Source organism: Amphimedon queenslandica, unplaced genomic scaffold (assembly GCF_000090795.2).
Source record: "Amphimedon queenslandica unplaced genomic scaffold, v1.1 AMPQUscaffold_13514, whole genome shotgun sequence".
Lineage (NCBI taxonomy): Eukaryota > Metazoa > Porifera > Demospongiae > Haplosclerida > Niphatidae > Amphimedon > Amphimedon queenslandica.
The window spans coordinates 409533-434800 of NW_003546250.1; the positions used below are offsets into that span (position 1 = coordinate 409533).

Below are 25268 nucleotides of genomic sequence, written 5' to 3' on the forward strand. Positions count from 1 at the left end.
CATACAATGATGACACAATAATATAACACAAAGTAATAATAATAATAATAATAATAATAATAATAATAATAATTTTTTTGTGTGGTTCAATGTAGTGTAGTGTAGTACTACTATATGTGTGTGTTAAAAAAGAATTAAAAGTCTCCCAATGAAACTATTATTAAGAGATCATATTCTGTAGCTAGGTGGTGGTTTGTGAGTTGGGTAGAAGGCCTGCAATTTTCTCGAAGGTAATCCTTTCTTCTGCTTCATATTTATGACATTCCTCTTGGACTACTTTCAATTCTGGGAGATACTTCTCTGGCCTGTGTATCAACAAATAGAAAGATTATGAAAGAACAACAGGCAAAGAATGCAACAAATATGACCGTAATTTTGTATTAGCGATTAAAAACAAATAACAAAATTGTTTGGGAATTTCATGACAGCATAAAATCCACCCCCTTTGCTCAGACTGCAGTAGTAATAACACATACACTACTAGCTAATACAATTGAATTTTGAGATTGAAACAACAAAACTTTCAAGATATTTCATAATTGTATCAAAAAATCAATTGTATTTCAGTTTCTACAAGCATTGACCATAGACTTAATTACTAGTGTTAACTCATGCATGACTGAATGCTAAAAAAATTTCTGAGGAAAATCTTGCTCAATTTTAGCGTATGATTGACTTATTCATCCTTTCCATCTTATTGCAGTTAGAAATTAACTTTATAAAGTTAATCATCATGTAGCCAATAATGCTCAGAGATATTCATCTACAAACAGTTTTGACTGTCATATAGTGACCAGCTGACAGTTGAATTAAAAAGCAGGTCACATGAAATGATGGTTTACTTTCGCTCACCCCAATAAGGACGAGATGAGTACTACTGGCAAAACTGAGGGCCGAAGAATGCACCGAGTATCACAACAGCTGCTGCCGTTTGGTGCCACTTTGTCGAGTCATGAAGAGATGGCACCATTTTAAAGATAAGCTGTCACAGCTCATCACTCACTATTCCTCCATTCATAGTATACAAACTCATTGTCATGAAGCTTACATGCCTACGCAGTGTCAAACCAACTATCAGGTCATTATTATTATTGTAATTTAGCATAATGTGTGAAATTACTAATAGCACTGTATAATAAGATGTGGTAATGAGATCTGGTAGTTTCATGATTATAGTCTATATATAGCAATTAACAGTTGACTAAATGTTTGACAACAATCTTATATCAGTTTCTATCGATCTTGTACAACCCTCTTACCCTGTTCCTCCCTCCCTTTTGAACCCTTCAAAGAGCCAGTCAATCAACACCCTATATCTTTTACCCTCCTCTCTCTCTCTCCCCCTCTCTCTCTCTTTCTTCGTCCTTACCAAGTATGATAGAGCGTTTTGTTCTGAGCCATCTCCACTATCTCTTGAACGCTAGATGATTCTAATGGTACTGTGCCATAAGTCGCAATCTCCCAAAGCAATACTCCATACGACCTAATGTAGTGGAAATTAAAATGAAATTAAAATGTCGTGAGGTCAAATAAGTTCCACATTGCAGATAATGACTTCTTATTATTAATAAAATGCTTGACAATTTTTATAGGACAATCATTATAAAATTTTTGTATTTTTTTGCTCTAACCAGACATCAGACGAAGATGTGAAGTATCCATAGATGAGAGATTCTGGTGCCATCCACCTGACAGGCAGTACTGCCCTACCAGCGATCTTGTAGTATTCTTTCTCCTGTACCATGCGAGCCATTCCAAAATCAGCCACTTTCACCTCAAGGTTTGGTCCCACTGTGGAATAAAGGGGAAGAATAGGACTTTCACTTTCAAAATAGCACACGAATAAACAAACACACAAAAATTTGCTCCAAAATTGGCCAAAGACTCAAGTTACTCCAAAATTGAGCCAAAGTCCCTGTACTATAGTACAGGGACTTTAATCAAATTTCACCAAAAATGAAAAATAAAGAATTCTTTATTTTTATATTTTTTTTCTGATACACATACATATATTTATCTTGTGTAGAAAATTTGAGCTGATTCCAATCACATTTGGATTTTTACGAATTATTAAAGTTGCTCCAAAATTGATTGACTTTGGCCAAATTTTTTTTAATGAAAAGAAGAGAATTCTTTATTTTTATATTTTTTCTAATACATCTGATGTTGTGTAGAAGTTTTAAGCTGATTGATGATTTTAGAGTTATGTGTGTCCATGTGATGAGTACCTACCTAAGCAGTTCCTGGCTGCAATGTCCCTGTGTACATATTTGTTGCTCTCAAGGAAAGCCATTGCATTTGCAATCTATAGTATAATAATAATAATAATAATAATAATAATAATAATAGTAATAATAATAATAATAATAATAATAGTAATAATAATAATAATAATAATAATAATAATAATGTGTATGTGCTATAACTAACATCTCCAGCAAATCTTATTTGATGATAAATGCCAATAATAGCATGTTCCCCTGCCTTTGGTCTAAAACATAATAATAATGATAACAACAATAATAATAATAATGATTATATTGATGATGCATGATGATGTCGAATGATGTCATTTGACTCATGATATTCATATGATAAAAGGTCAAGATGTCAGTATATTATTTCATTCACAACCCATTGCTTTATTCATTAGTAAACTAACTTGTGCTTCAGTAGGAAGTTGTGGAGGTCCCCGTAAGGCATATACTCCAGTATCATTAACGGAGCACCTTCAGAACCTCCTGTACTAATCCCTGCATGAATATACGGCATATGGTAATCATTGTTTAATATAAAATAACTATTTTCTCTCTTACCTAATAAGCTGACAATATGAGGATTTGAGAATTTCTTCATTAGTTCTATCTCTTCTAAGAACTTTTGTACGTCTTCCTCTTCGATACTTGTCAAGGTTTTCACGGCAACTGGGAGCTTGCCTTTGTATCCAGCAATATTCTACAAGAAGGTATTGCAATCATATTCTTATAAAAAGTATAATGATATTAGTATTAAATTCAGTTTTAAAACATAGTATCACTATTACTGTTATAAAATAGAACCTCATAGTAATGTCTATTGTTAAAAGGAATATGCAGGCATGAAAATAAATATATACATAATTATATTAAATAAATAAATAAATAATTATACTGTTGTGTATGTTCATTGTATACTTTTGCTTTCATCAGTAACACTTTCCCAAACTGTCCTTCGCCAATGTCCCTTAAATACGTCAGCTGGGCTCTGTCATGTTCCCAATCCTATTATCAATAAATAAATGATTGTCATTATATGCTACAGTCTCTCTCTTACATCATCAGCCCTCTCTTTGTTGTATTCGTAAAAAGTGACGGAGGGTGACATCACACCAAACTTTGGTTTTAGAGTGAAGGTCTTTCGACGCGCTGAGCGGCTCCTAAGTCTGTAAGGCTGGGGTCTTTGCTCTATAGAAGTTTCAAAGCTACCCTAATACAGAGAAGAAGTGAATTAATGTGTGTGGAGTTTTTAGTTTTACAAAGTTAACTAACTTCTTCTGTTCCTCTCTCAAATGACATTGGGGTGTACCCATTTTCAATGTCTGATGAAGAAAGATCTTTAGGAGCTAGTTTAGCCTTTAAAAATAAAAAAAAAATTATTAAATAATAACTCTTGGGCTCTAAAGCAAAGAGAATCATATCGTAAGTGATATATTTCTTACTTTCCCACTATAATCTATTTCTTCTTCTCCAGAAAACCCTACCCCATAGTTAGGGTTCCTTTTAAGAGACGACAGTTTGAATCTCAACTTTTCCAGCTGGTGTTCTTCTGGAGTGATTGGCATTTTGCGATTTTTCATATCATCATCAGGACTGCTGTGAATCTGATATACTTTAAGAGAGCCTCTTCTAGTAAAAGTAAAGGAAAGAGCATGTTTTTTTTGTAAAAAAAACGACTCCAAAATCACCTATTATTTTTATTACATTCTCTGATGCATATTGATGTTCTAATGCTGTGTAGAAAGTTTGAGCTGATTTTGACTTAAATTTTTCAAGTTATGGTCATTTTTAAAAAAATAGGCCAATTTAAATATTTCCCTGTACTATAGCCCATGGTTTTTTCCAAAAAATGGCTCCGGAGTCACCCCTAATTTTTATTACATTTTCTGACACATATTGATGTACTTATGCTATGTAGAAAGTTTGAGGTGATTTCGACTTAAAATTTTTGAGTTATAGCCATTTTTAAAAATGAGCCAATTTCTGAAAAATTCCCTGTACTATAGCCCATGGTTTTTTCCAAAAAATGGGCTCCAAAATCACCCCCAATTTTTATTACATTTTCTGATACATATTGATGTCCTTATGCTGTGTAGAAAGTTTGAGATGATTCTGCCTAAAACTTTTTGAGTTATAGCCATTTTAAAAAATGAGCCAATTTCTGAAAAATTCCCTGTACTATAGCCCATGGTTTTTTCCAAAAAATGGGCTCCAAAATCACCCCCAATTTTTATTACATTTTCTGATACATATTGATGTCCTTATGCTGTGTAGAAAGTTTGAGCTGATTCCAAGCTCAAATTTTTGAGTTTCTAAGCATTATGACATGTAACCAGTTGGTACATGATACTTACCTTTTCACAACACAGATGATAATTACAACTACAATGATCACAACAAGAAACACGATGGCACCAGCAGCAGCTGCAATAGCTATAATGATATCCATTGTTAAGAGATCTCCTCCAGCTGGTTCCGTGATCATAGTGGGGGTCATTGATACTGTATTGAAGGAGGAAGAAGCTTGAGTGATGGTAGATAAAACCATGGAAGGAGATGGGAAGAGACTTGAGGAGGGTGGAGCTATTGTTTGAGGTAGGAGAACGTTCATGACAATCGATTGAAAGAAGTTGTTATAATTATTGATAACAGTCATTGGAACAATGTTAACTAAAAAAATAAGAAAAATACAATCATGAAAATAATAATATTTATTATTTCTCATTGTATTTTCAATTACCAGTTTCTCCAACGGTGGTACTAGAACTTAGTGTAATATTAGTAACTGTACAGTTTCCTATTAGTATCCCACCACTGACCATCAGACCATCACTGAATGTGTAGAGTGGATCTCCAACTGATCCGTTTGTTAAGTTAGTAATGACTCGTAAAGATCTAAAAATATAAAGTATTTTAAATAGCAAAAATTCTAAAAATAGCAAGAATTGTAAAAATAGCAAGAATTTTTAAAATAATAAGAATTTTAAAAATAGCAAGGATTCTAAAAATAGCAAGGATTCTACAAATAATTATGCTTGCAGTGTGATTTAATTCTTTAAACAAATTCTTACAAATATGCTTATAATGATTCTATTATATTAATGTCTATACCCATTAGCTGAATCACTGATAAGGACTGGGACGCGTGTATCACTCAGCCAGACTATTAAGCACATTGGTTCATCTCTCATTTCCCTTCTCCTTCTTCTCTCTTCCGTTTCTTTGCTCTCAAGAGTCACAGCTCCGCCATAAAGTGTGAGAACATTATTAAACTGAAGTAGAGAGTAAGGAAGATTAGTATTAGAAACAGTGAGCCTGTAATCAGTCCTTTCAGTTGTTATAAAATCGGAATAATTACCTACAAAAGTAGAGGATAGGCAAGAAATAATACTACAATCTATTGCTGTAGTGAAAGTTCTGGACAAGGTATGAAACTATAAAAATTACCCTCTTTAGCTAGAGTTAAAATTTGTATTCACTCATGGTATCCAATATTCAAAAGCCGATCATGTCTCATGTCTAATTGTGCTTGCATTAATTACTACACACACACTCTCTCTCTCCCACCACCATCAGCTTACACACCATCATCTAACACTACTTTATCTCACCCTCTCACCATCCAACAACCAAACAAACGCTTGTCTTAACATTACTCAGTCACACTTTAAGGAATGCTCCTACCACAACAGAGTGAGTCAGTCAGCCACAAACAAGTCTCTATATGTCACAGCACATCAGCAGTGACAACAGCATCATGATAAAGTCATATCTAATACTTGGTCTGGTACTAATTACATTTATTTTTGTTATTGTCTGCCAGATTTGTATACATACAAGTGGTGGATTGTATTCTGAAATGAAGAGGCTGTCTTTATAAGTGTGCAAACAAAATAAACCCACAAACAGGTGCATTACAATACAGGAAAAACATGTTTACAATTGTTCACTTACTAGTTGTTGATATACAGTCCAGCCCATTGTTAGCTAGTATAGTTGGATCAAGACAAATACACTGATAGAGTTCACCATTCACTCTACAGCCATTCATGCAACCACAGTCTCCTGGTATGATATTAACATATCCATCGCCATCGTTCATTCCACTGCTAGTACTGTCAACTCTCATATTGTTGATTGTTATCAGTGAGTACCCACCTCCACCTGGTATTTCTGGACTTGATTTTAATACTTCTCCTCCCCCAAAGCCACCTCCTCCTCCTCCAGAATCACAGCTGCCTCCACCGCCTCCAAATCCACCGTTGACCCTCTTAAAGGGCAGACCAGTGTTGTCATCCCCAAGACCCAAGACACAGTCTAAACCGCCTCTAGCAAAAACTAACCGTTGGCTTAAAAGTTGTCCATCAATGTCTTTCATGTTTGGAGGGGCAAGCCACCCACTGCCAGCTCCAGAGGAAAAGCTCATGCTTTCCCCTCCAACTCCTGGTCTCATTCCAGTACCACCAATATAGTCTACAAGACCGTCTGTATATGAAGGTCTTCCGTCAATAAATCTCTGATAAAGTTCTTCATTTGTTTCATTACCAACTCTCAGCTGCTCTACGTTTCCATTGACAGCAGTTAAAATGGCATCATAGTTGGTCTGTAATGAAGTGCCTCCTCCACCAGCTGCTACAATGAATGGAAGAAGAGACTGGGAGTAGTGATTGCTTGAGACGTTTCTAGGCCATATCATGCTTCCTCCTCCTCCTCCTCCTCCCCCTAATCTTGGCTTTAACGAAGGAAGAGACTCGGAATTCCACATTGAAGAACACTCATTGGCTTCAGTTAAATTAGTAGGAGGATCAGTACAGAGCTTGTATGAGGAGTTAGTATCGCAGGGTCCGATCCCTTTATGTCCCACCAGCACAAGTATAGACCCATTCGCTTGTGTGTCTATCAATAATTGAGTTTGTAATATGACGCCTCTAGAAGTCTTAATGTTGCACAAGCCCCGGCCCCCTGAAGCCCCAGCAATGGTTACATTGTAAGTCCCTGAGCGAGGGAATGTGAAGGTTTGTCCACCAAAGAACCCGAGGGTTTCTGAATCGTCCGTAAGGTGTTGCCGAATGGGAGAATTAATACTTTGATAGTACTGGAGGCAAGTTTGATATGATGTGCCATTCGCTCCAGTTCCATTGCATGTTGTGAAGTAATAGGAGACTTCGGAGAGATCTACAGCAAACAAAGAGAAAAGAGAGTTATTTATGAGAGACTGCTATTAATAATATTCTGCAAAAAATTGTAAATCCTTTCTACTATAATGAAATTAACCTCTGCAGTAAACATTTATGTAAACACAAGATGGAAATTATAACTACAGAAACCATAACACAACATAATTTAAAGGGTAAATTACATGTACATGTAGTCACTGTGCTGTTATAGCCATTAAAGGATGGATTGAGGAAATTGTTAGCAACTGAAGCTTTAAATGTGCTGCATTCCAGTGAGATTGACCAGTGAGTTTATACTGATTTGTTGACACTCAACCATACAAATTAAGGCCATATTTGTCAAGGTCCATTATGACATGAAGTGTGCTCCCTACATAAACTTGCATATTTTTCTCAAGGATATAAAATAAGCTCATTCATCAGACTATAGATACCATAGATACATACCATAAATGCGTAAATAAGGAATGCATATTAGTGTTTATGATCCAGCATAGTAAGCTAAAATACGGTTTATGAATGAATGAACAGAAAGCAAAACAGCCTTTATGTCCTTCCATTTCTCAATCGTTTTGTTTTATAAAATGCAGTGCAGGCAGAATGAATGAAGCTTTTATATTGTAAGAGACCATTGTACATATAAGAATAGAAACAGGACATGGATACATGCTCACTATCTCTCTTATCACTTCATTTACTATTGCTGCACCCGTACACAGCAAAGATAGAGTAACTCTAAATCTAGTACTTCAAGCCAGCCCAGGTTTCAATGCATGTAGCTACACTGTACAGGCCTGACTACTGCTCAGTGTGGAGTGATGAAGTTTTGTAAATAAAGGTACAGAAAAAAGCAATACAACGAAGCAATACAAACAAACTATATAATGATTAAATATATAATTGCCTTACTTCTCCATTGGGGCTCTCCTTCGCAGCAGTGTAATGCGATTATGAACAAAAGAGAGAAGATGGCGAGGGCCATTAGGAATCCTGAGCCTGTAGACTTAAAGATAATTCCACGAGCTCTTGGGATTCGAACCAAAGCAAGGTGGATCAGAGGAATGCTCTATTTTTGTCAACACACTGCTGTTTGTTACAAAGACAAGCTATCACAACTCGCGGAACTATTGGGAAGGATTTGCATATGCAGCAGGCTGTAGGTGTGGCTCAATATGTAAACTTATGGGCGTGCCTAGATCTAGTGATGAATATTTAATTAGGTGTTGCACAACATGGTGGACATAATGGGGAATTGCAACTTTTGCATAGCTCAGTGATTTCGGGATTATATAAAGCAACTCAAGCTCTTTCTCTTCAAAGCAGTAATGGCAGAGAAAGGAGAGAGCACTGAAGCTAAAGGAATGAGCGAAAGAAGAGAAGAAACGAGGAGTGACATTGTTGATCCTGATCACCGTGAAGACAGAAAGAAGAATAGAAGTAGCCAATCTCACTCTCACGGACAAAGAAGATACTATCACAGACACTACTACTCAAGATATGATAAGACGGTAGATGAGAGAGGAAGTGACATCAAACAAAATGAAGAGAGCATCAGTAATGATCATTATTATCATCATGGAGCATATCAAGGGAGAAATAGAGGGAGGAGGAGCAGGGGGAGGAGGAACAATGGAGGCAGAAATGAAACTGAAACAAAGACGGAGGAGACCAGAGGAAGCATGGAAGGAAAGAGAAGAGAAGAGAGAGACCATGATGAAAGAAAAGGAACAGAAACTGATAAAATAGAAGTTGGGAGAAGGAACCCAGAAAGAAGAATACGTGAGACTGGGGAGGAGGGGAGGAGAGGGGACAAGGAGAGGTGGAGGAGGAGGAGGAGGAGGAGGGGTGAGGAACGGAATGAGAGACAGGGGGAACATCAAACAGGACAAAGAACTGACCTGGATGCACATGAGAGCACCTGTGTTGATATTAGCGTCAAGGATCTTAGAACCAAAACCGACAAGGAAGCAAGTGATGAATCAAAAGAGACCAATGAAGACAAGAATAGAGAATATGAAAGAACGAAATTACCTGACACTAGTGAGACTAGTACTGCTGATAAAGAGAGTGTTAGGAGGAGAGAAAGAACTGATGAAAAAGAAGTTGTACAACATATCATTCATACTACTAGGAACAAAGGAAACAGGAAACATGGTGATCCAGATGAGGGACATGATAGAAGTAAGAGGAGTACGTCTAGATACTCTCGGGATAAAGAACAAAGAGGATATACTAGAGATAGTTATGGACATTATAGACACTGGCAAAACAATGACAGAGAAAGTACATTTATTGGTAGACAGAGTATTAAAATGGATGAAGCTACTGTGAAGACTGTTACAGTGGATTTTAAAATGGCTGACATTGATGATTTAAAGATGGCCGCCACTAGCGACCCTTGTATTTCTAAAAAGGATGTTTCCTCAACTCAAAGTCACGAGCTGAGTCAGCAGTTATTGGGCGGAGTTTACGACTGCAGCGTTTGCTGCGATCGGCTCAGGTACAACCAGGAGGTGTGGTCTTGTGGCACATGCTATAACATATTTCATCTGAAGTGCATTAGGAGGTGGGCTCACTCTTCAGCTGCAGCTGCTTCTGAAGGTAAATACAGTTTAGGAATAATTTCAATTTTAAATAAATGTTTTTGCTTGCTTGATTTAATTTGTTGCTATTTAAAAATATTTATAGGTAACCCAGAGAAAGGTTGGAGATGTCCATGTTGTCAAACTGTCTCTTTGATTATCCCGTCCGTATACAAGTGCTACTGTGGAAAGGTCAACAATCCTGGACAATCTAGAAAGAAGAGTGACCTTCTCGTTCCTCATTCTTGTGGCGAGAGGTGTGGGCGGAGACTTGCAAAGTCCTTGGAGACGACATGTCGTCACAAATGTCAGCAGCTGTGTCACCCTGGTCCCTGCCCACCTTGTCCTGTGATGGTGTATAGGACCTGCCCGTGTGGAAAAGAAAGGTAGTGAAATAGATTACAATCTTTTTTATACTGTCTTTTATAGCTCTTAATTTTGGTTTTTGGCAAACTTGGAATTTGATAGTCATTTTGTCGCAATAAAATCAACCATTATTATTTTCAAGACAAATTTCCCAAATCGAAGCCTGCTAATCACCGAAATTAATAATTTGTTTCCTCCAAAATTACGAGCTATACTGTACTGTGCATCTCCTTGTCAACATTACCTTTTATTTCTGTAGCTCTTATGTCCGCTGTAGTCGATATGATGTCCTTCCTTCTTGTGGTAATGTTTGCGACAAGATGCTCAACTGTTCCAAACACAGATGTGCTGATATCTGTCACACAGGTAGAGTCATTTGTATGGGTCATGTGACTGTCATGTGATGTAGGCCCGTGTCCCAAATGTGAAGTCTCAGTAGTTGAAGACTGTCACTGTAAGAGAGGTAGGAGGAGCCTGTCTTGTGGTGATGATTTGTGTGGTTATTCGTGTGGAAAACTGTGTAACAGGTGAGTGTAGACCTGCATCAAATGTGCGTTAAGTCTGTGTCAATTCTCGATTAATTTTGTACTGATTCTGTGTTAATACTCTGTTATGTGTGTGTTGTTCTTCTAGACCTCTTTCTTGTGGCAACCACACTTGTGAGCTGCCATGTCACCCTGGTGATTGCTCGCCCTGTTCTCTTCTTCCTTCAGCTGTTTCTCACTGTCCTTGTGGAGCCACGCCCATTTCAATGCTCCTCCCAGAGGGTGTGGTCAGGACGTCTTGTTTGGACAATGTTCCTGTTTGTGATAGAATGTGCTCCAAACCTTTGCCGTGTTCGTCGTATAGCGAAGAAAGTAAATAATTTTATAATATCTTTTATGATTTATCTTTGTTTATTGTTTGATTTCTTGTTTCCTCCTTTTATGTTCCTTTTATTAGTTATTTCTTATTGATTTTGCATGTGTCTTGTTTTTATAATTGTTCCCTCTCTCTCTCCCTCTCTCTCTCTCTCTTTCCTTAATCAAGACACTCATTTATGTCAGAGCAAGTGTCACTCTGGTCCTTGTCCTCCATGTTCCCTAATGTCTACTGCAATATGCAGCTGTGGTCGTTCACAGACCAAAGTCCCTTGTCATCAAATCAGCGAGAAAGAAGGTTTCATCTGCAAGAAAAATTGCGGAAAGAAACTCAACTGTGGTCGTCACCATTGCAACATTAAATGCTGTACAGTAAGCCACACCTCCTTTTGCTCGTGAATATTAATCATGCTCATGATATTTATTTTAATTTTGTAGTCCGATAGTCATATTTGTCAGCGGGTCTGTGGACGTAAGCATGACTGTGGGCGCCACACATGTAAAGATACCTGTCATCTGGGGATGTGTGGGCCTTGCTGGAACATTAGTAAGTTCTTGTAGATATAGTGGGATTGAATAAACATTTAATATAGGCTTGAAGTTTTTAAAATTCTCCATTTTTAATTTTTTTTAAATTTGAGCAGATTCCGATCACATTTGGATTTTTTATAAATTTTTAAAGTTGCTCCAAAATTGGGCCAAAGTCCCTGTACTACAGTACAGGATATTCCTTTTAAATGGCTAAAATCCCTTGATTACACAATATACCATATAAAGCAAAACTTTCAATTATAATAACACTTGTGTCATCATTATTATTATTTTTAATTTTCGATTAGGTTATGAAGAGTTGGCCTGTCACTGTGGTGGTGAGGTATTGCTCCCTCCTATACCTTGTGGGACTGAGCCGCCATCTTGTAACAGACCCTGTGCCAGGATCCACTCGTGTAACCATCCAGGTTAGCTCCACTGATGATAATAATAATAATAATAATTATTATTATTATTATTAGTAGTATTTTAAAAGCAATAATAATGAATAATAAATAACATTATTAAAATAAATAATAATAATAATACTCAATTTTTTTCAGTGACTCATACTTGTCATAATGATGAGTCCTGTCCTCCGTGTATATTCCTCACTGAGAGACCCTGCATGGGAGACCATACCGTAAGTCACATTACGCAATAACCTAACTCTGTTACCATGGTTACAGACGAGACAGAACATCCCCTGCTATTTGAAAGAGGTTTCTTGCGGCCGACCCTGTGGGCGGAGCCTCTCCTGTGGGATGCACACTTGTCGTAAAACCTGTCACAAAGGACCGTGTGAGGAAGATACGGAGAGATGTAAGCAACCTTGTACAAAGGTGAGAGAGTTCTGTGACCATCCTTGTGGTCAACCCTGTCATATTGGGAGCCATTGCCCTGAGACACCTTGCAAAGCAAAGGTAAGAAAAGAAAGCTTACATGTACATGTACAGCCACAACGTCATGAGGCAGTAGAATTTAAAATTCAAGCCACACACACAAAATTGCAACCTTTTTAAAGTGTACATACGAAGATGTATTAACAGTGTCCATTGAATTAGGTCAGTATTGAGTGTCACTGTGGAAGACTCAAAGCTCAAGTAATGTGTTTAGCCAGTGCCTCATCCACTACAAGTCAGGCATTCCACAAGTTAGTTTATACACTTGTACTTATTGCTTTAATTCATGTTCTTTCTCCCTCTTCCATCTCTCCTCTCACCTCCTCTCTCTCCCTCTTTATAGATTGTATGGTGGTAATATCGGTACCCTGATGAGGGAGATACAGAGTGGACAATGTGTAAAAGTTGATAGTATCACATTGAAAAACGTTCAAGAAAGAAAGTAAGAAATTATAATAAGTTAAGCTAACGATACAATTCTCTCTCTCTCTCCCCCTCTCCCCCTCCCTCTCTCTCATAGGTTGGATTGTGATGAAGAATGTGCTCAAATGGAAAGAAACCGTAAACTAGCTGAAGCTTTGGAGCTTGATGTTGACCACACCCCTCACACTCCTCCTCAGTACTCCTCCTTCCTGTTAGACCAAGCAAAGTCCGACCCATCCCTTGTGGTCCACATTGAGGAAACCTTTAAAAACCTAATAGAGTCCTTCAAAGGATCGACAGGACGAGCAGCTGTATCTCATCACTTTAAACCGATGAAGAGAGACCAGCGAAGACTAATACATGAACTAGCCGAAGTGTATCAACTATCCAGTCTCAGTTACGACTCGGAGCCAAAGAGAAACGTCGTCGTCATGGCAACAAAGTGGGTGGAGTTTAGCTGTCATGGGCGGAGCTTACCTTATACTTTATCATAGTCAAAAACTTGCATAAATTATTATTATTATTATTATTTTTATTATTTTTCTATAGGAAGTCAATGCTACCATATATGACGCTGAGTCAGATGACATCTCGTGTTAAGGTAATGCCTCCTCCACTGCCGCTGAAGCTAAGAAGAGAAGAAGATGATGAAGATACTACCGAAGCTATTGTACCTGATTACTTTAATGACTCAAATGTATGACGCCATCATTGAGATCTGTAAAATAATAATAATAATAATCTTTTATTTATGATTCATTATAAAGAAATATAGTGTATATACCTGCACGTCTGTAGCAGCTGCTGAAATATAATAAAGAACTAGTAATTTTCAAAAATAAAACTAAAATTGTTCATTTTTGGAATATTTTTTCAAACAGGAAGTAATTTACAAGTTGTTTTTGACACCTTGTTAACACCTAGGAGGTGCTAATTGAGGTGAGAACAAGCTCGTAAAAAATTTTTTAAATGAATTTTAAAAATTCTATTTAATAATTTTCATAACAGGCACAATTTACATTATAATTGAATTTCAAAAATTTACAAAAATATGGACCCCAAAATGGGAATTATAGCAACAACAACAATAATAACAACAACAACAATAATAATTAATGATAATAATATTAATAATTATTCTATCAGTAAATTCAGTATCATGTAAAATGAGAAGGCGTGGCAGTAGGGCGTGGCTGCTGATCTCTCTTCCTCAAATAAAACCAAATGAAGTGACTAGAAGTGCCCGACGTAGCGGCTTTCAGAGAAGCAATGATCTGCTCGATTGACTTTCCTTTCGTCTCGACCAAATAGCAATACATAAAAAGCCAAATTAAAGCAGATATGCCCATAAAAATTATGAAGGGATAAGGCTTTAAATGATTCTGGGTGATGGAGGAAAAATAAGAACAAAAATATTAATGATAAAATAAAAAATTAATAATAAGAAAATGTCATTTCAACTTACCAACATAAATGGGAAGGCAAAGCTGATAGCAAAGTTGCTTAGCCAGTTGACAATGGTTGCAATCGAGACAGCAAAAGGTCGTGCCTCTTGTTTGAATAATTCTGAGACCATCAGCCAAGGGATAGCACCTGGACCAAGAGCAAAGCTAAAGGTGACACCAAAAGCAAATACGACCAGTAGAACCCCAGGGGCAGTGGCCTATAAACAGGGATAAAATAATATTTAATAATGAATATTTTGTATATATATATAGTGTATAGCTGGTAATTTTACTGGTGAATTTGGTAATTTTTATAGCTCAAATTATTAGCCAAAATAAAATTTTACACCTCAAAAATTACTAGCTACATATAATTATATCTAGTAAGTCCAGGGTAACCTTTGTCTCGTCATCAGAATAGAAGGCAAATTGAAAACAAAAAGCAGTAGAAACAAGAGCAAAGAATATGGCCATCCCTCCTAATCCATAGAGCATTAGTGTCCGTCTACCAACTCTATCAATCAATATGATCTGTAATGAGAGACGTCATGTGACTTTATCCGACCAATGAGAGTACACTAACCGTTGCTATGGTACCCAAGACTAAAACCACACCCATGACAGAAGTGGCGACGTCTCCATCACTGACACCAGCATCTTTGAATATTTGTGAGCTGTAGTAGAGCAACTAAAAATTAGAATTAAAATTTAAAAATAAGAATAATAATAAAATAAATAAATAAATAATAATAATAATAATAATAATAATAATAATAATAATGATAATAATAATAATAATAATAATAATAATAATAATAATAATAATAATAATAATAATAATAATAATAATAATAGTTGGTATTCTTTCCATTTATTCAAGCTAAACAGGCCCCACAAATACGATATCATTTTAGGCTAATAAAAAAATTAATTTTGCGAAAAAGAATGCTATTTTTGCTCTCCCTCCCTCCCTCCCTCTCTCCCTCTTACACTTCCTATTCCAGTTATTTGTTGCGAAAGGTGCAACATGATGCTAATGGCTAATGCTCTCCTCAGGACTGGATTGGTAATGAAGTCAGTGATGACTAGTGAGTTAGCTCTCTGGTTTTGATTCCTTTCCTCCAATTCAACCTGAAAGAAACACATAAAGAAAGAGAGAGAGAGAGAAAGAAAGAAAGAGAGGATGGAAGATAAATACTGTATATAGTGAAAACTTTTTGTGGCTAAAAAATTTTCACAAAATTTGCTTAAAAATTCACAAAATTATATTATTTTAAAACAAAACACATGTCCATTATATACATGTAGATGTAGATATACCTCCATTTCTCTCATTTCTCTTAGAACACTGCCAGAACCACACAACCTTTTCAATGCTACAACAAAAAAACAGCAAAGAAGTAAAATACAATTATAATAACAATAATAATAATAATAATAATAATAACAACAACAATAATAATAACAACAACAACAATAATTTTAAAGACCTTTTTCTGCGGCCTCACACTTCCTCCGTCTGATGTAAAGAAACCTTGGGCTCTCGGGACACCAGGGAAGTATCAGGACTTGTACTATTACGAATAAAAGAGGAACAGCTAACAGGATCCTCCAGCCATACTGCCCAGTGCCTACAATCTGGAATGAAAGAATGAAACAAACAAACTTGTCAATAATATTATGCACACATATACAGTATTGTCCTATTTTGACTGATTTTTTTGAGCAACTTTAAAAATTCATAAAAAATCCAAACATGATCGGAATCAGCTCAAACTTGAAACACAACATAAGAACACGTATATGTATCAAATAAAGTTATAAAAATAGAGAATTCTCTCCTTTTCATTTTTGGTAAAATTTGGCCAAACACCATGTACTATAGTACAGGGACTTTGACCCGATTTTGGAGCAACTTTAAAAATTCATAAAAAATCCAAACGTGATTGGAATCAGCTCAAACTTGAAACACAACATAAGAACATGTATATGTATCAGGGAACATTATAAAAATGGAGAATTCTCTCCTTTTCATTTTTGGCAAAATTTGGCCAAAGTCCCTGTACTATAGTACAGGGACTTTGACCCGATTTTGGAGCAAGTTTTAAAATTCGTAAAAAATCCAAACATGATCAGAATCAGCTCAAACTTTCTACACAACATAAGAACATGTATATGCATCAGGGAACATTATAAAAATGGAGAATTCTCTCCTTTTCATTTTTGGAGAAATTTGGCCAAAGTCCCTGTACTATAGTACAGGGACTTTGACCCAATTTTAGAGCAACTTAAAAAATTCGTAAAAATCCCAAAATTTGCCCAGAATAACTGGGTTGATGTCTTACAGCGTTAATCCCAAATATTTGGGAAAGGAGTATGGTGGAAGTGATGGAGAGTTGAACAAAAGTTCCCATTGCCCCACGATACTTTATTGGAGATATCTCTGACACGTACAATGGACCAATAACAGTGTTTATACCTGCAAGGAGAGAGAGAGAGAGAAGGAGAAAGAAAGAGGGAGAGAGAGAGAGAGAGAGAGAGAGAGAGAGAGAGAGAGAGAGAGAGAGAGAGAGAGAGAGAGAGAGAGAGAGAGGAGAAAGAAAGAGGGAGAAGAATAATATGTTGAAGATGAAGGATTCTTTCTAACCTGCATTGATTCCAATCACGAATCTACCAGCTATCAACATGTACGGACTCACGGCAAGCGACTGTAGAAGTACTCCAGCAATAGCTACAACATTATTAGCCATCATAGACCACTTCCTCCCTATACAGTCGGCCATAGCTCCAGCTGGTAGAGCACCAAACATCCCGCCAATTGCAAATATGGACACAGTTGCTGCCCACTCTAGGTTAGTAAAGCCGTGGGATTTGTCCATTGTGTTGTTCATAGAGCCATTGAGAGCAGTACGAATAGGCTGCAGGGATAAAAAAAAGGTCTTTTGTAAAAGATATGCTTATAAGAGGACTATAATAATCTTGAATTTCATGTTTTAGCTCCAAGCAATCTCTAACTATTACTGTTTCTATTTCAAAGTAATTAGTAGCGATTGCTTATTGAAATTTCTGGCAACATCTGCTCTGACCCAATCCCATGGAATACTATGATACCCATGCACTGTACAGCTGGTATTTTTGGAGACGGTTACAATTTTGATTAATTACTATGATCGGCAGGTTTTAATTTGGCCATGTGCTACGAAGTATGTGCATATAATGGTTTTTAAATGATGATTTTTATTTGGAAAATTCACCAAATTCCCTCCTTCAAAAATCACTAGCTACAAACTGTACGTGTACATGTACATTGTACATGTACATCATATCACTGTATCTACTAATAGTAGATCACAATAGCATTCATGTACCTCTTGCATTATTATTATTATTATCATTATCATCATTATTATTATTATTATATTATTATTACCTCTTGTATGTTATTGATAACTCCAGTGTTGAAGCCAAACTGAGCGCTGGATCCAATGGTGGTTGCAATGACACAGAGGACAAGGACTGGCGTTATCCTGTTTCCACTTATAGAGTGGATAGTCTCCTAGTCAATTATATAACGGATAACAGAAGATATTCACACCATAATGTGTTCATAAAGGCAATTATAATAGAATGCCACGTGAATGGATGACTTGTTATTGTAGGCTTAATGCTATCATAATGCTAGTTTTCTCACAGCAAACTTCATTATATACTCGTGATAATAAAGTATGAGATATCTACATGTAGCACTGGAGCCAACAGACCAACCTTATTATTATTTAGAGTGATCATTCGCGGCCCCTCTTCGAGAATTTTGGTATCAACTTCCGCCATTTTTATTTTCTTGCAAACCACACCTAGCTAATTATTCAATTTAATAATTAATTAATTAGTGACGTCATATACGACAATAGTACTTTTATTGTGACTTAATCATTTTTAATTTAAATAAAGAATGAACAACAAGAAAACAAAAATACACATGAGATAACTACAATACATATTCACATTATTATATTCATTACATATCATCATCATCATCATCATTATTATTATTATTAGCACAATACATGAACAATGATAGTTTATAATTAACTGTATATACATAGTTTGAGAGAGAAAGGGAGGGAAAGAGAGTAAAATGCACAGCTGCTATTACTGCTTCTAAAATCTATTTCAATTTTTCTCTCGAAGATCGCTTGCTACGATTTGTCAGATTACTGAGAAGACTGGATCTAATCCCAGGAGATCGACTGATGCTGTTTTTACGAGAGGAGAACATTGAAGAACCTCCGCCCGTGACATAAGTATCCTCTTTCAATCCTTGACTCCGTTTAGAGTGCTTGCCAGAGCTAAGGATAGTGCTCAAGTCTGGAGTCGAGCGAGAGAGGGAGAGAGACGACTGGAGGGCAGAGAGGTGAGTTTTCTCTGGGCTTGTCATCACCGTCGCATCGGTCTGGCTGAGGCAGCCTGGGCTCTTCAAAGGACTCTGCATTATAGGCGGAGTCCGATCAGGAGATGAGGAACTCTCAAGGGACGTCTCAGGCCTTGTTGCTGAGACCATCATCACAACTCGACGTGGAGATTCACTCTTTGTCACCCTCTCCAGGTGAGGGTCCGAAAAGCAGCCTTTCTTTAAGATAGGCGTGGCTGTGGGTGACAGTGACACATGGGATTTGGTACCAGAAAGAACTACTGTCCCTGTCCTTCCTGCTAGAGGACTTTCATTACGAGGCTCTACTTCTTCTTTCATGGTCTCAAGCTTAGCCTCGCTGCTGGATTCATCATCGTCTATATCAAACTCTCCCCTTAACATGGCTTCTATTACATCAGGATCAATGTGCGGTGTGTTCCTCCATGACTTACGATCTTGTGTCTTCTTGGCTCGTCTTTTCACTTCAGTCATGGTAGTGCTGACAGGGGAACAGGACTTAATGGAGCGAGAAGGAGGAGGAGCAAAATCCTTAGAACTGACGATAGGAGATGAAGGCGTTTCTGACTTTGATCTTGGCTTCTCATCATCTTGTTTGGGAGTTTTACTCAATAATATGTCCCTTTTAAATGAAGACGGACTCCTCTTCTCAATACCACCTCCACTACCAGTGATGGATTGATCTGCTCCACCTTGTGAGAAAAATATAACCTTCTTATCAATGGCTGGCTTAACGTTGAGGACTTTAGGACTCCTTCTTGCTTCAACAAACTGACTATTAAGAGTGAAGCTTATCTTGTCAGCATAGTCTTTCTGTATCTTTGCATTCTTCGTACCTACAAGATGAACATTAAATATGCTGCAGTGATCCTATAGTGAACAACTTACTTGTAGGAGCAGTAGCTTCCAGTGCTTTTTCATTACTAGTCTTAGCAGTATCAGGAACACTACCCGTGACAGCTGATTCTTTAGTAGTACTAGTGGTAGCTGATTCCTTAGCCGTACTGCTGGCAGTCAATTCCTTAGCCGTACTGCTGGCAGTCGATTTCTTAGCAGTACTGCTGGCAGCTAATTCCTTAGCTGTACTACTGATCTCATTATTGTCTTTGGCCTTAGCATCAGCAGCAACATTAGGTACAGTAGGAGTGCTGCCAGTGTTTGTTGGACTGTTCGATGGCTTCTGTGTATCCTCTGCTCCTCTAGCTTCCTCTTCTTCAGCGAAGGATCCTTCTTGTGCCTTTATGCTCAATTTCTGATTCTTAATGGAGGCGGGGCTACTGATACGCCTGTCACTTCCACGAGGAGAAATGCAACTTTGTCCGGTAGAGAGTGTCTTAGTGAGTGCTTGACGGCCCTTTGGCTCCTCCCCCTGCTGTGCTTCGTCTTTCTTGCGTTTGAGTCTCTCGAGTTTTTTCATTTTCTCAATCGTATCTGGAGCGAGGGATATCAGTTCGTCAATGGGCGTGGTCAGTCGCGAGTTAGGCCGTTTACCGACCCCAGTATCATCTTCCATGGATGGTCTAGGAGAAGAGGACATCATTCTCGACTGCCGACTCAAATCAAACGATTGACTGGAGCCGGTTTGAGTGGGCGTGGCCAACTGAGAAGAAAAGGGCGGGGTCAATGACGGCTCTGGCTCAGAGGATGTACCCGTCATTTCCCTAGACTCTATCCCCCCGTCCTCCTCATCGACCCTCACTGTGGTGTTACTATCAGAGCTGCTTATTGAGCTAGCGGAGCCAATCATGTTCACTCTTAGAGCGCTATTGCTGCTGTCCACTTTCTGCATCTCGGTACAGAGCTTTGAGACCTTCTCTGTCAGCTGTTTCTTCATGTCTTCTTGTTCGTCGTCGTCTCCGCTACGACCGGACGGCCGGGGGGCAAAGGAAGAGGAGGCGCTAGAGCTGGGGGAGGGGTCAAGGGAGGAGTTATTACTGTCGAGACAAAGGGCGGAGTCGAGCGAGCTTGTTGAGCTGTGGAGACATTGGGACTGAGGGGCGGAGGAATGAGAGGAAGAAGAAACTGTGGATGAGGTGGGGAGGACAGTTGGGCTGTGGTTCTTCATCCAGGGATGACTCAAACACTTAGTGGCAGTAAGACGATCACTAGAAATTTAAAAAATATAAAAAATAACCACACACACACATGTACAGTAAGGGTAATACTAGTAGTTGTGTACAATATATACCATAACATTCACACTTACTACTACTCCACATTAATTGTACTAGTGGATTATTAGTTAAAAACATGATATCATTGCGTCATATAAAGGGACCAGAACATGAACAGAATAGCATGAACTGCTTTGAAGTTCACAGCATAAACAAGTACCAAATCTACCAAGTGATAATTGGACCATTTCTTATAATAACAAGTAGTTCTGACTCCAATACAGCATTCACTGAACTACATGTATATACATGTACATGTACATGTACATGTACATGTACATGTAATACCACTAGACTATGTGCATGTAACTGGTTCTTAGTACACAAAGGAGAACCTTACAGACATAAGCAGAGCTCATAGCAATAAATACCACACACACAAATAAAACTTATGTACCAATACATGTACACATACCTCGGCTTCTTTTGAAGGAGCTCTTCAATGAAATCCTTTGCCTCTTGACTGACCTCGTCAAAAACCTCATCCTCAAAATCATACTCGCACATGGAGACGTTACAGAAAGTGTCGGAGTGAGTCTCGCCCTGAAATGGTGAATAGCCAGTCAGCCTACACATTGTGTTCATGTTCGTGTGAGTGTGTGTGTGTGTATAAGGTAAGAAAAGGAGAAAGACATGATCACAACTTCCCACTAATTGGTATCATAATATGGTATGATTAATAGTTTAATAGCAGCAAATGAAATGAGAGATCAGACAGTGTGTGCATCAGACAAAACAGCAAATAATGATAATGAGAGATAAAATACTGTAACACTATCTGGACATATTGGTTATGAATAAAGGGTGAGGCAGAGATAACATGTGTGTATTAGAGGGGGAGAAGGGAGAGAGGGGAAGTTTAACTTACAAAGCATAAGTAAGAGCTCCAATACTCCTGTAGAGGAGAGAAAGAGAGAGGGGGAGAGAGAGAGAGAGAGAGAGAGAGAGAGAGAGAGAGAGAGAGAGAAAGGTCAAATAAAGATAAAAGAGAAGGGGAATAGGTGGTATGGCAGAAAGGAAGGAGAGAGAGAGCATATTGTCATTGGATGAGTAGTAAACATTTTCCCCACACAGGATGATTCTACCATACCACAGCACATTAACACAAACAGAAGAAGATATGCAGCTGGAGAAGACCAACTATCATATAACAACAAGATGGACATTACCCACTTCCTCCAATACCAAAGGCTGAGAGTACTAACACCTGTACATGCATAACATTCATTGTTCACCATTAGAGCTGTTGACATACATGTACATGCACGCACCGCACCATAATAAACATGCACATGCTTACAGTCTAGATAGTATTATTTCTATAATACTCAAATTTCTATTGATATAATAGGGTTATGCCTAATTCACATGAATTCCTTAGTATTGTTTAAAATGTCTTACTGTTGTGTCTGACATGTGATGTACATGTAATACAATATGAATATATAAACTCACCACATGTCTGCAGCAACACTGAGCGGCTCATAATTCAATATCTCTGGAGCTAAAAGATGGGGAGAGAGGAGGGGGAGAGAGGGGGAGGGAGAAGAGGAGAGAGAGAGAGAGGAGAAAGTAGAATAACGTGTACACAACAGTATGAGGTGATACAATGGCCCTAATATAATAAGATGTGGGCATTATATAATCTCCAAATTAGGACAAACAATATTACACGGGTGGTGTTTGATAATCTCCATGCCTTTTTAGGATACTTGGAGGATCTGTCAATTGAAGGCTGCCATGCAAAGGCTATTGTATTATGGGAAAACAATAGTAAACTACAGATATTACATGGTAAGAGAATGTGACACCATCCCCCACAGGGCAGGCAAACAAGCCATTATGTAAGTATTGTATTGCAAGAAGTTGGCATTTTAAAAAGTAAATAATTATTTGTACAAGGCTACAAATTATACTGATTTGTGCCCGTCAACACGGCAGGGTAGCCATAGATTGTCAAATGGCCTTTTGAAAGAAGGCTACCAAATTTGGAATGAAAGCTCATAAAGGCACCAAAGAACCACCGTTAGCAGCTGACACGTGTTTGTTGGTGCAGCTGAAAAGAAGGGCCCGGCGCCAATAGAATAAGAAATAAATTAAGGAGAGAGAGCTTACCAACATATTCTGCAGTACCAACAAGAGTTTTTACTTGTTCCCCAGGAGCTATTTGCAGTGCAAGTCCAAAATCAGCAATTCTAATGTCCAACTGTCCTTTACGATAAAGAAGAATATTCTCGGGCTACAGCAGATAGAGATGAATCAAATTAAAATCAAATAATTATATAAATCACAAGATACCTGTGTCAATCATGAAAGAAGGCCCACTGCTAAACAAAAATACTATAACTACAGGTGTCCCAGGTGTCCAGAGGCAAGATTATCCTTATTAGTGGTAAACCCAATAATATAATAAAAATATGCTTAGTATGTCAGCCCGGGCCATGTACCACACACAAACCAGCACATATACAAGAGAAGTATTTCATCTAGATGTACATGTACATGTAACGCTGTCTCTCAGTAAGAAAATACACCTACACAGGGATTGCTAGTCAATGCCATAAAGAGATACACCCACAGGTATAGGTAATGCTATCACTCCTCAGAAGGAATAGAATACATGTACCCCCCAAATTCATTACTGAATGAAATGTGTCTGTAATCAAAGGGTCTGTTGCAATATATCTGCACACACACACACACACACGTATAAATAATATTTTTATATAAATACTAATAGTTCACAAGTTTAAGTCACATAACGATAATCAAACTCTAATTACGCACCATCTGTTATGCATGCAAGCAATTCATAGCCTGCTACCGATTTTCAACAAATCATGCACATTCTTCCAATGCCATTAAAGTCCGTAAATATCAATATGTTAATCATTACCTACAGTAAACATGCACGTATGCGCCATTAAAGCACAAGCAAGTCAGTACACAAGACACACACAGTGTGGCATACACTACTAATAAATAACAATCTGTATGTCACCTTTAGGTCCAGGTGGACGATACTGAGGGAGTGAAGGTGTTCCACGCCCTCTAGTAGTTGGAGGACCACGCCTCTTGCTTTGTCTTCGGGTAAAGGGTCCACGGCAATCATGCGAAACAGTTCTCCTCCAGTGGCGCTATTTAGAGAGAGAGAGAGAGGGGGGGGATCAACAAGTTAAACATATGCAAATCAAAATGGAAAGGAATGAGAAGAATGCCTGGGATGTGACCACAAAAATCAAGACAATTAAAGCGATCGGCAGAAGGGCCAAGCGTGGAGGGAATAGCAATGCATTTCAAACAAAAACAACACAAAGAGAGACACTTTAAACAACAGCAATGTGTCTCTAGCTGGTTATTCTTTGCTATAAATATACTGCAAAGATTTGAGCAGAGGGTAATGTTAACACACAAATGTCAACACCCAATTCTACACGCCATCATTGAGCGTAATTGAGGCACCAACAAGCATAAAAGAAAAAAAGAGAGAGAGAGAGGGAGGAAGGAGAGGCTGGATTTTAAAGTATAATAACAACTCACAGTTCAATAATAATTATCATTTCTCTGGGTGATTCGAAAACCTCACGAAGTTTTATGATCCGGTGATGGCCCATGGACTGTCTCATTATATCCACCTCCACAATGATGTCATCCCTACAGGCCTTGCCACCACGACGTTTCCTCAGGAACTTGGCAGCGAACTGCTCCCCACTTGCCTTTTCAGTCACACGCTTGACTATAGCAAATTTTCCTCTGAATAATTAAAGGAAAAAGAGAGATGGATCGTGACATGGCTCTATCTGTTACTCACCTTCCCAGTTCAGCTCCAACGTCATATTTCTCTTCCAGTTTCTCCTTGCGGACAAGGCGCTCCACTTCTTCATAAGGCATAGTACTACAGCTGTCTTTCTCCAGTAGTATTGGGGGAATACAAACCCTGATATAACAGGCTAGAGGCTAAGACTGTCCTCTATGTCTCTACGATAAAATGATAGAGAGAAGAGAGAGTGTAATGTGGAGAAGTGAGATTTACCACTGCCTTAACACATACCACGAAACCACTTGTGCACATTAAATAAGTTTTAATAACCAAAGGGTAACGCCTATTTTTATGCGTGGGCAGA

The 25268-nt window shown here is 37.9% G+C and overlaps 4 protein-coding genes across 4 annotated transcripts; 1 reads left to right on the forward strand and 3 right to left on the reverse strand.

The window, feature by feature from the left end:
* Positions 1-58: 58 nt before the first annotated feature.
* On the reverse strand, positions 59-8560 carry LOC109585875 (leukocyte tyrosine kinase receptor-like). The gene is made up of 16 exons (XM_020002026.1): positions 8342-8560; positions 6210-7430; positions 5367-5613; positions 4996-5150; positions 4610-4925; positions 3698-3884; positions 3528-3611; positions 3313-3465; positions 3174-3260; positions 2817-2955; positions 2663-2753; positions 2431-2491; positions 2233-2305; positions 1632-1791; positions 1370-1483; positions 59-305 (listed from the first exon to the last, which is right to left on the reverse strand). Exons 1-16 carry the CDS (start codon positions 8412-8414, stop codon positions 182-184), a joined length of 3285 nt encoding a protein of 1094 aa, XP_019857585.1. The 5' UTR covers positions 8415-8560; the 3' UTR covers positions 59-181.
* An 84-nt stretch (positions 8561-8644) lies between these two features.
* LOC100642041 (transcriptional repressor NF-X1-like) lies at positions 8645-13866 on the forward strand. Its single transcript, XM_020002018.1, has 14 exons — positions 8645-10033; positions 10121-10400; positions 10640-10746; positions 10790-10907; positions 11014-11237; positions 11410-11612; positions 11679-11787; positions 12080-12199; positions 12335-12414; positions 12461-12694; positions 12836-12924; positions 13017-13115; positions 13194-13538; positions 13646-13866. Exons 1-14 carry the CDS (start codon positions 8758-8760, stop codon positions 13797-13799), a joined length of 3438 nt encoding a protein of 1145 aa, XP_019857577.1. The 5' UTR covers positions 8645-8757; the 3' UTR covers positions 13800-13866.
* Positions 13867-14084: 218 nt separating this feature from the next.
* Positions 14085-18387, reverse strand: LOC100631385 (solute carrier family 2, facilitated glucose transporter member 1-like). The gene is made up of 11 exons (XM_003383172.3): positions 18307-18387; positions 17972-18097; positions 17189-17459; positions 16887-17020; positions 16032-16179; positions 15862-15917; positions 15532-15672; positions 15125-15229; positions 14941-15072; positions 14562-14759; positions 14085-14478 (listed from the first exon to the last, which is right to left on the reverse strand). Exons 1-11 carry the CDS (start codon positions 18370-18372, stop codon positions 14254-14256), a joined length of 1602 nt encoding a protein of 533 aa, XP_003383220.1. The 5' UTR covers positions 18373-18387; the 3' UTR covers positions 14085-14253.
* A 76-nt stretch (positions 18388-18463) lies between these two features.
* LOC100631515 (death-associated protein kinase related-like) lies at positions 18464-25258 on the reverse strand. Its single transcript, XM_003383173.2, has 9 exons — positions 24956-25258; positions 24685-24897; positions 24146-24281; positions 23260-23383; positions 22600-22648; positions 22013-22039; positions 21560-21712; positions 19859-21075; positions 18464-19806 (listed from the first exon to the last, which is right to left on the reverse strand). The coding sequence occupies exons 1-9, from the start codon at positions 25033-25035 to the stop codon at positions 18710-18712; spliced, it is 3096 nt and encodes a 1031-aa protein (XP_003383221.1). The 5' UTR covers positions 25036-25258; the 3' UTR covers positions 18464-18709.
* Positions 25259-25268: the final 10 nt, after the last annotated feature.